At 41.0% G+C, this 11330-nt stretch overlaps 1 protein-coding gene across 1 annotated transcript; it reads right to left on the bottom strand.

Annotated features, from left to right (window-relative positions):
• Positions 1-3732: 3732 nt before the first annotated feature.
• On the bottom strand, positions 3733-6507 carry LOC148973668 (uncharacterized). The gene is made up of 3 exons (XM_089119205.1): positions 6332-6507; positions 5173-5939; positions 3733-3884 (listed from the first exon to the last, which is right to left on the bottom strand). The coding sequence occupies exons 1-3, from the start codon at positions 6505-6507 to the stop codon at positions 3733-3735; spliced, it is 1095 nt and encodes a 364-aa protein (XP_088975331.1).
• Positions 6508-11330: the final 4823 nt, after the last annotated feature.

Genomic DNA, 11330 nt, shown 5'->3' on the forward strand with positions numbered 1-11330 from the left:
CTTCCGTCCGTCATAAAGATTAATTCAGATGGTTCGATTTTCTGCATTTTTTCGCATCCTTAGCAAATGTTGAGGGGTTTTGACAATTGAGAGCCACCAAATAACGAATATGAAAAACGAATACGACAGTTTTTGACTCAAACTTGAGGCTTGAGCAGCTTCTCGAGGAGAAATCAATCAAAAAATTAGCGCCGTTTTCTTAAGTCTGTGAGCGCGCAGCACACACAAACAAACTAAATTGACATACTGCAGTTAAATTTCAATATGTGGTGTTTTATATTTATAACATTTGAACACAGTTCAGCAACATACATCACACGACCTGACGTCCAAGAGCTAACAACCATTACTCTTAATTTACCATCACCTCACGATTGAAAATGTGACACTGATTTCATATGACAGTTCAACAAACAAGTTAATATTATTAAGTCACTTTTTAGACGAAATAATGACTGTTTTGATCTATTTTAGCAGCGAAAATAGATCCGATGAATCCAAACAAAAATTACAGCATAGCTCACAACAACACTCAATCGTGTTTTGAATGATTCAGTGTTTTGAACGAGTCAAAGATTCAATGACCCATTCACAAACATAGACATAATATATACATAGACGCCCCATTGGCCGCTTTGGAACGTTGCTGCGATACGTCAACGGGTCCGCCATTTTGCGGAGGTCAAGACTGCATTGTAATTAAATGTAAGTAAACGGGTGAGCTGCGTTTTTCTGGATAAAAACATTCTTGGATAAGAATGGTGAAGATCCCCACACTGAGGCCTCTGAGGACAAGCTCCATTAATCGTTGAAACGTGGCGGGGGCGTTGGATAGGCCCATCGGCATGGATCGCCACTGATAGAGGCCCTGTCCTGTTGTAAAGGCCGTCTTTTCTCTGTCCTCTTCAGCAACTTCCACTTGCCAGTAACCGTTGGAAAAATCTAGCGTGCTGAACCACACTGCGCCTGATAACGCATCCAGTGTGTCATCCACACGGGGTAGAGGATGAGAGTCTTTAATAGTCACACTGTTTAATCGCCTGTAGTCTACACAAAAACGCCATGTGCCACACTTCTTTTTCACCAAAACAACCGGTGACGCCCAGGGACTACAGCTCTCCTCAATAACTCCATCCTCTAACAGGCCAGCCACTTGTTTCTCTATCTCGGCACGTTTTTCAGGGGAAGCACGGCAGGCACGTGCAGAGGGGGGGGCGTTGGGTGCTCGAGCACCTGCCCTTTTGCCCCTTGGTGCCCAAAGTGCCCTTTTGTCAAGACAAAATTTCCTCTCCTTTTTTTTGTATTTAAATGCACTTTTGTGGATGCCTGCCCCATCTAACTAGTAGTAAAATTAATGAATAATAATTTAGCTGTAAATAAAATGACCCACATGATGACCTTTCACCTGATTCCTCACGCTGCACGCGCATTTTTTAATTTCGCGCGGCTACGCGCAATCGCGCATTCCCAGAGGATATCTTCAACTCTTGCGGCTGCTGGTAAGTGGTGTTCTATTCTCAGCGAAGTGATTTTGATGTTTGTTTACTTATTATAATTATTTTACTAGAACGACGTGAAGAGAGCATGCAGAGAGATGTTGTTTGTATTGCTGTGTGTAACGTTAGGCTGTAGAAGTAACGTTAGCTTGCTGTTTGAGGGAGAAAAGTTTCATGGGCGTGGAGTGGTGTTATTTGACTAAAAACTATTATTTGTACTTTAAACTATTATTATTATTACAGTATTTATTTAAAAAATTATTTTCACATAAAAATTATTATCACAACTCTGGTAAGTTATCACATAGGCTTACCAGTTAGTATCTTATGTTTTGTGTGCAGAAGCCTGTGTGAACATCTGCCCTGTTACGTTACTATTCTATTATTGTATTATTATACTATAGCAGCCTGGGCAGAATCTGTAGCTTTAGCAGGTCAGTGAACTAGTGAGCCAGTTCCAAACACTGTCAGCAATCTTTACATCTTGTCATGGTCACATAAAAATGGTTTAATCAGCTAATAACCTATATTTCTGTTTATTTTAATGTCTACAGTCTTAGATCAACTCCAGCAGTATCAGCAGCAGCAGTAACAACATCAACAGCAAAGGCAGCAAACTCACTTAAGGACTTAAGTAAGAATTAACCATAACAGGCATCACATTAATGTTAAAAATCTTGTAAAAGTATTAATTGATGTTTCTGTTTGCTTTGTTTTTATTTTCATTGTATAAAATGTAACTCTTGTATTTTTGTAAATCCGTTTTTGCCATGAAAATAGCCACAGATGCTGATATGCCATTAAATAAAACTATACTGTACTGCACGAAACATGGGCCAGGTTGATTTTGTCCTATACAGTTCACTATAACAGCTGTTCTTTATTATTCTGTATAACAGAGAAGAAAAAGCCATCAGGTTGGGACAACTTAAGATACTTCAGTTTCTAATCCCAGAGTTATATATAAATATATAAATTATATATATATATATATAAATTATTTTTTTACATTTTAAACTTTAAAATTGTCTTTTCTGTTCTGTTTCTTTTTCAAAACTGCATCAATGCATTTGCTGCTGTATCGATGCAGAATCATCTGTATTGATATATTACTGTATTGATATTTTGAGCACAGCCCTATAAAGCCTTGTTTCCATGTGCCCCATTTTATACTTTGAGCACCTGCCCTTCCAGAGGTCTCTGCACGGCCCTGAAGCACGGTATGCACGCTGTTTGATAGGAGTCTGCTCACCAGTTCTGATGTGATGTTTCACCAGTGTACATCTACTGGAATTCCGTTTGGAGGAGCTGAAGATGTCATTGTATTCCAACAGCAATGCTGAAAGCGCAGCTCTCTCTGATTCAGAAATAGGTGACTCATCCAACGACACAGGAGGCGTGACCCTGGACAAAGTCGCTGCAGCTACGCCAACTGGAGCATGAAACAGCTGAACATCTGAGTCATTGACTGTGTAAAACTCACCCAGGTGCATACCTTGTTTCAATGAAATGTCCTGTTCGGTAGGATTCAAAACCCGAGCTTTAGTCAGTCCGTTGTGAACCATGCCAACTGTGTGAGCAACCACGAGACCAGAAGAGTCAGCGACATTGGGTTCCAGATAGCCAACAAAGTCACTAGCCAAATGGGCTGCATTGGGTGTACACACTTTAACTGCCACAACTGACTCACTGAGAGGTGGCAAGTTCATAGTGGTGGCCAGTGACACGTTGCAGCACAGTGGAACAAAATCTTTGCTGGTAAGGAGAGGAACTGAGATGTCCCACAGTTGTAGCTCGGCGCGGCCGAGGTCCAGTAAAGCATGGTTCCTCAACAAAAAGTTCCAGCCCAGCAACACAGTCTGTGTGGTTTCTCTTATCACATGAAATACATGCTGCCATGACTCAATTCCCAGTTGAAATGTTACTGTGATGGTGCCGAGTGTATCCAGCATTTGTCCATTCACAGCACGGGCTGACACACAGTCCTTTTTCAATGGCCGATTGCGAAGTGATGGAATTGACATACGGAAATCGGCACTCATGAGAGATACACTGGAACCAGAGTCCACTAAGATCTGAACCTCCACACCTTCAATTATTCCTCTCACGTACGACACCAGCTCCTGGCCATCATCCACAATCACATTGACGCTTTTTGAAATTGAGTCACCATCATCAACATTGTCCATTACAGGGCCCACAGACAACATAGCTGGTGTTTGGGCCACAACATCAGCTAAAATCCGTTTCCCGGCCCATTGCGGCGCTCCACTCCGCCAGGAGACATGAAACGCACTCCCCGCTTTCTCGAGTCATCCTCAGCGCTGTTCCAGCTGCGAGGACCGGGGCTAGGGCTGCGTCTTGCAGGGGACTGAGCAGAGTATGAGTCTTTATGACCACGAACATCCATAACAGTACCAGGGGCCTCATACATAAAACTTTGCGTAGATTTCATCCTTAAAGTGTGCGTACGCACATAAGGCAGAATTTGCGTACGCACAAAAGTTTACAGATTTATAAAACCGTTCGTACGCCAGAACCTGCGCAGAATTCACTTTATAAATCCCAGTCAGCGGGAGATTGTGCGCACATGCGTCTCCTCCCCGAAATAACCATATATGGAGATTACAACGCCTAGTTTAAATATGCATATCCTAATCTGCATATCATTTGCATATGATTATTCATCCATGTGATACCAAGTTTAACGGTACAAGACGTTAGGAAAATATGAAATGCGGATGTGCACACATTATTACAAACATTATACAGTAGCCTATATATACAGATATACAGATACAGTAGCCTATATCCTTGCCTTGTTTTTGAATGAATAAATCAAATAGTGTTAAATACATTTCAGAGAACGTTTTTCTCAATCTTGTCCACTGGCCAAATAGTATTTTTAATTGGTTTATATTTTAATGGAAAGAGACAGACATGGTTGTGCATTATTTGCACAAAACAGTTTTCTCAGACAATCTCTTGTTAAAAAATTAAAACACAGCATGCCAGAAGAAAAGTGTTCAAAAGCAATGCATCCACAACAAATCTATATATTTATTCTATTTATTGAATAAATATATATATATATATATATATATTCTAACTTCTCAGTAATGATTTCATGTAGTTTAAGAGTTTAACTCCATTAATGAGAATGGCATATTTAATCTAAATGTTTATATCAGAAGTAAAACATAGTTTAAATCATTCTCTTATTTATTTAAACTGTTATTGTGAATATGGACTGTATTTATGATTTGGACTAATAATGAAGATTTACGGTTTTACTCCATCTGCCGTTAGATTATAGGCTATATGCGTCAGTTTCACCAAACGGCCCAACGCGCGTGCTGGCGCGGTCATTTAAGAAGGGATGGATGTTTGCTTCAAGTGATGATTTGTGAAATTATATTTGAATTATATTTCTGTAGATTTATAATTTTCTTTAGATTCTCTGTCTAATAGTGAGCAAAAAGACATTTGACTCCAGCTCACCATCGGTGTCGCCAAAAGCCATACTCTTCTAAAAGAGTGCGTACGCACGGTCAAGAGCATCCTTACGGTGCGCACTTATTTACGCCAAGTTTATTTTTTATAAATCCCAATGTGCGCGTGGAAAAATGCGTACGCATATTTCTATGCCCATTTTGTGCGTACGCAACGTTTATACATGAGGCCCCTGATGTGCGCCCAAAATGTTGGAATGATTTCCTCTCAGGTGAACGGCCCCTCCGTGCGCTGTCAAAGACACGTGACTGGCATCCACGGCCCCCGCAGAGACACTGGCACATTCCACTCGGCTGAGAGCGGCCTCTATTCCACTCATCCATTGCTCTAGGACTCACACTGGATTTCAGTCTTTGGTTTTCATCACCCAAGCGCCTCAGCTCCATTCGCATATCTCTCATTTCTTCTGTTAATCTATCCACTGCTCTATATAGTCCTCCATTATCAGCCACAGAGTGAACAGCAGCCACTGCACCACCATCATTATTAGCATAGGCAGCATTAACAGGCATGTAATCAGTCTTTATCGAGTCTCTGGCATTTTCGCACCGACCTGCAATTATCACGGCCTCCTCCAAATCTGTTGCTCCCTGTTCGTGGCATTTAGCTCTGAGCACAGGATCCAAACCAGCCAAGAAACGACGAAACTTTTCTTCTCTTTGGGCATTGTCGCCATATTCAGGAAAAGCCTCGTCCACTAACCTGCTTATCTCTGTCGCATACACCTCCAAACTTTCCCGTGGAGCACGAGGGCGGGCTGATAAACTGGCTCTGAAGCGATCCATAAACTGCCTCTGCCCGAAAGCCTCCTTCAGTCTTTCTTTTACAGCTGTATAGTCAGCCTGAACAGTTTTAGGAAGGCTGTCCCACAGAAGAAATGCTGCGTTGCTTAAACGTGTCGGCAGAATCCTCACTAGCTCATAATGGGCTCTATGCACGGCGTTATTTCCGGTGAAGGATTAAGGATGCTCGATAACTTCCGCCGATCATAGAGTCCAATGCAATACCGAGAATTTATATTGAATTTTATACTCCATGGTTATACTAATGAAACGTTAGTCACAAAAACAGATAAAACAGACACCCCTCGTTGTGTTTATGCTTCTTTTTAAAATTATATTAAATAAACATAACTATATATAAAATTACATCTAAACGTATGTACGTTTCGTTTCAAAGACGGGAGGCCAGTAAATATTGAAGACTCTGCCATAATCCCGTTTTCTGCGGTTTTCCTCCGCTTTAATCTCCACAACCGGAAATGGACGAGCATCCTTACGTCAAATGCGGAACTTATGCGTGCATATAGCCCATTAACCGACGCAGGACCATCCCCCTCTGTGAGCGCTCTGACGGCGACCTCGAACTGGCGCGCCCAGCACAGAAAGCTCTGCTTCTCGTCGCCTGAGAACGGCGGCGGCAGCTCGATTTTCACGTGCCTGTTGATCTTGTCGCGGTCCCGTCTCGGATAGAAATCATCCTCGTCGTTACACCACATGATGGCCGCGTCGACGTTGAACCCGCGCGTGCTAACTCTTTTCACTGTAAACTAACTAGTTAAACTCCCGCCGCAACACTGGATCACGTAAACGCAAATAAATCAAAACAACACCGCTGCCACCAATGTGACCGAGCGTTTAAACAGGGTTCGCCTAACACTTGGAAGTAAGAAAACAATAAACGGTAGCCGTTTAACTTTGGAACTCTTCTCCACTTTATTGCTTCACCTGTCAGATCACCAACTCTCACAAAACCCCCGCGACACTCTAGTACATACAGTGCGCATGACACATGCCTAACTACGGCAAGCCCCGAAGGGAAAAATACGCCAGTACCTCCAGAATTAGTGCGTCATAACAGAATTCAACAAAGTCTGTTACACAATTATAACAGAAGTAGCTTCAGTCAAACATACAATGTTAGCCTAAATATAAAGTTATGAAACTTTACTTTGCCCTCAGCCAAAACTATTTACCAGGGAACCATTTATAGATTAATGAGACCAAAGATAAACACAAATTATACGAATTATATCTCATGTTTAACCTCTAGACTAGAGACATCCGAACCAGCGGCAACTGTCAGAAGCACTGGCCGTGGTACGGCTGTTCCAGGGGGGGGGGGGGGGAGACGAGCGCTGGGTGGGGGCGCAGCAACTCCGAAAACTTCAGATCAAATTTTTAAATAGGCTCTATCTTTATAAACAAACCACATATTTGAGGTTTAAACAACTACATTGTCGACTGAAAAACTATTAAAACTACATTTCGTGACACAATAACAGTAGTATTTAATCTCTAAATGTTAATTACTAATTAAATCATGACCAAATACCAAAAAACAAACGTTCAGTCTTGCTTGTGAAAGGTACTTCCTCGAAAGCTGTTTTCAGTTGTGTGGCGATTTTTACCGCCCCAAGCAGCGCACAAAACAGGCATTTTTCTCAATTCCCGGTATGAGAGCTATGGGAAAGTTGCTCTCCCCAATATGGCGGCGCCGTTGACGTACGCTCCAGCGGCCAATAGGGCGTCTATGTATATATTATGTCTATGTTCACAAACATCTCAATCTTGATGAATCCGCCGTTTGAACCGGGGCGCCCCACCGGTTGAGAACCACTGCCTTAAAGGGATACTCCACTTTTTTTTTGGAAATAGGGTCATTTTACCACTCCCCCAGAGTTAAACAGATGGGTTTCACCGTTTTCAAATGCATTCAGACGATTTTCTGATATTTAGAAGAATATCAGTAACCAGACAGTTTCTGGTATAGAGTGCCGAAGTTACAACGTCACTCTGTAGGCCAAAATGCGAAAGTGAGTTAGCATTTTAGCACTACGGTTCCCTCGCTCTAAAGCCTATGGGATTTTTGAATGGGTTTTTGCTAAATCGCCTGAAATAAGGTCTGAGGTGAACAAAGCCTCTAAATATTTTCACGTTTTGATCTATGGCATAGAATACACAGTTATAACCTGCTTGTGGTTTTTTAAACTTTATTGTGTCTGATTGTGTTTTTTAAAATCTTTATATAGGCTTCAAAATGTATAAATTTTGGATTAACTTGTAAATATTATCTTGCTAGACAAAACGTGTAAGGATCACAACCCTTTGTTAAACACAGATCTTATTTTTTGCGATTTTCCAAAAGTCTATGGGGAAAATGCATTGCTTTTCGACCGAGGGAACCCATGCACCGCTAGCTTCTGAGTCGTCCTACAAAGTGAAATGAAAATCTATAGGTTTACCAAATGATTCATTGATTAACCATTAAGATCAGTTGGATTAAATACAGTTTTTTTGGATTGCTTAAGCACGATTTTCAAAACAGGGCCCGTGTTTTCAAAACACTACACACAATTAGCACAACCACACACCCAATTAGCAAAACACTACAGATCCTTTGCATAATTAAACACTGTTGTAAAAACTATACACTTCTGTTTAAAAACCACACTTGTTACCACATGAAACACACACGTTTCACATTTCTGTTTGCACAAGTTACACTCTGCTGTAATAAACCTAAAACACTTTTAGCACTTCTACTTCACTATGATTAGAGTTGGCTACCATCAACAAAGTACAAATCTAATGTAAATTCACCAAACAAGACCAATGTTGCAGACTGAAGAAATTTATTTATTTCTCAACACGCCCAAAATGTTGACATGGAGATTCATAATACTGTAACAAAATGTCACTTTACGTATTGTACTGTAAGTTTACTGTAAAAAACAAAACAAAACAAAACTAGACATTGTCTCTTCGCCTAGCTGGATCTGGCCAGAGCATTTCATCAACATCGCAGGCAATGTTGTCATTAGCAAGACACCTTGGAAAGAAACGTCTTGAATGACGAATCCATCCTTGCATTGCTGCTACCTCCATCTGGTCACAGGCCTCCTCCATGGCTTGGATGAGGGGTACCTCAGCCTGGAGACTGAGATCATATACCTTCCACCGCCATGCCGAGAAAAACTCTTCTATAGGGTTGAGAAATGGAGAGTATGGTGGAAGATATAGCACGGTGAAATGTTGATGTTGCTGAAACCAGTTCTGAACCAGAGCAGAGCGGTGGAAAGACACATTGTCCCAGACAACAATGTATTGCATATGATCGATTTGATTTGCTGCTGTTATGTTGTGCAATTGGTCCAAGAATGCAAGTATGAGTGCTGTGTTGTAAGGGCCCATATGGGCATGGCGGTGGAGGACCCCATTCTGTGTAATGGCTGCACAGAGTGTTATATTACCCCCACGTTGCCCTGGGACATTGACTATAGCCCTGTGGCCAATGATGTTTCTTCCCCTCCTTCGTGTTCTCGTCAGGTTGAACCCAGCCTCATCTACGTAAATGAACTCATGCTGGATCTCCTCTCCATCCATTTGTAAAACTCTCTGAAGAACAGTGTCAGGCAAAATTGTGTTCAGTGTAGATCTAGTATACATATTACAGTACAGTAAAAGATTATGAGACAGTATGAAAGATCACAATGCTTAGGTGAATACATACCTCTGCATAATCATGCCGCAGTCGTTTCACCCTTTCGGAATTGCGCTCGAAAGGCACTCGATAAATTTGCTTCATTTGAATGTAACAGAGTTAGATTTGTATTTAGTTTTATTGTGAATCCTCCTGAATTCAACAGCAGTTATTCATTTCATGTTAAAATAGTGCCCTCATGTGGTTTGTTTGGGAGCTGCAGACAAAAATGCGTGGTTTGACGGTAAATAGGGTAACTCAACAGTTGCTATGGGGAACGCGAGCTGTTGGTGCGTATGGTCATGCTCTGTCTCATTTTGGCAATATTTGTGCGATTATGACGCAAAATGACTAGCGATTTCAAATATTTTGTTTGTGATTTGGTTTAGCAAATGTTTAAATCATTTAATTCAAGTAGTAACATATATTTGATTAGTTATGGCCTTTTGTGAACTTCCGTCCGATAGTGCTCTCGTTAGCAAGGCCACGAGGTTGCTAATTTTATATTATATTTTATTTAGATACATGTTATGTCTGCAGCAAAACACCACTGAGAGGATGTTTTATTTCACTTTTCAGGTATGTTTTTATGTATATTTTTGTGTTTATTATTGCTTTTGTTTTTATTATTGCATCATGTTTCATACGAAATGTGGTTATGTTCTATTATTGGTTATACTGTAAGTGTAACTCAAGAGTTGCTATGGGGAACGCGAGCTGTTGATACATGTTATGTCTGCAGCAAAACACCACTGAGAGGATGTTTTATTTCACTTTTCAGTAAATACCAATCAACAAAAACGATGTGTCCTTGCAATTTATTGAGAAATTGAGCCCACTGACTGCTGTTCATCTGAGTGCATGAAGAACGAATGAGCGAAATTGGTTAAATCACAACGCAGAATACGAGCGAGAGACCAGATCCAGTCATGACAGCGACAAGATCCGTTACATTGGTGCCGTGACCTTTCGGATCACCTGATCATCTTGAAGAAGATCGCCGTGAGGTTGCTGTTTACCTGGAGTTTGTTGATTTAAGTACTTTTTGAATGCAGTCTTTTTGAAGGAAATCTTTTTGAATGTAAAGTCTTTTTCAACATTTTTTTTTTGGATGAAAGACTTTGAATGTTTTTGTTTTTGCGTACAGACTTTTGAATGAGGACATCTTCAACTGATATGTCACTGCTGCTTTCGGACTGTTAATTACATCGAGTTATGGACTGCTGAGTAACTTTTGAATTCATAAGGTTTCATAACTCTCATTAATGGGTGAAAAATTTGTTCAACGATTTAATGTTAGCAGTCCTGGGAGCCCTTTTATTCCACGTGGAAGGGGTGTCATGACCAGCAGTCTTTGTGCTGGCGAACCTACGCCTAATGTCAGTAGGGAAAATCCTTTGTGCATGGCGTTCGATAATGCACAGAGTGCTGGACGTGGTTTGCTTTTTCGAGACCCACCTGTTAAGTACCATGTTGGAAACACGTCTACCCCACGTAGTGTTAATTGCGATAATCAGATGTTGGATTGTTTAACCGACATGTTTGGGCGGCTGGGTGACCAAATTAGTGATGCTGTCGCTGCAAAAATAATTGAAAGTGGAACAATGACTACTACTAGCCGTGAGTCTCATGTCAGTGGAGGGGTAAATTCTGACAGTTTAACCAAACAAGATGTTTCTCAAGTGACCGTACATGTCACTACCGACAGAGAACCTGTAATTTTCAGAGGTGACAGTAGTGATAAATTTCCGGTACATGAATGGATTGAGATGACCAGGACTCTTCTGTCAAAACAGAAGTGTGCTGTTGAAAATCAAGCAGATGAGATAATGTCACGAT

Source organism: Pimephales promelas, chromosome 14, assembly GCF_988280905.1.
Source record: "Pimephales promelas chromosome 14, fPimPro1.hap1.1, whole genome shotgun sequence".
Taxonomy (NCBI): domain Eukaryota; kingdom Metazoa; phylum Chordata; class Actinopteri; order Cypriniformes; family Leuciscidae; genus Pimephales; species Pimephales promelas.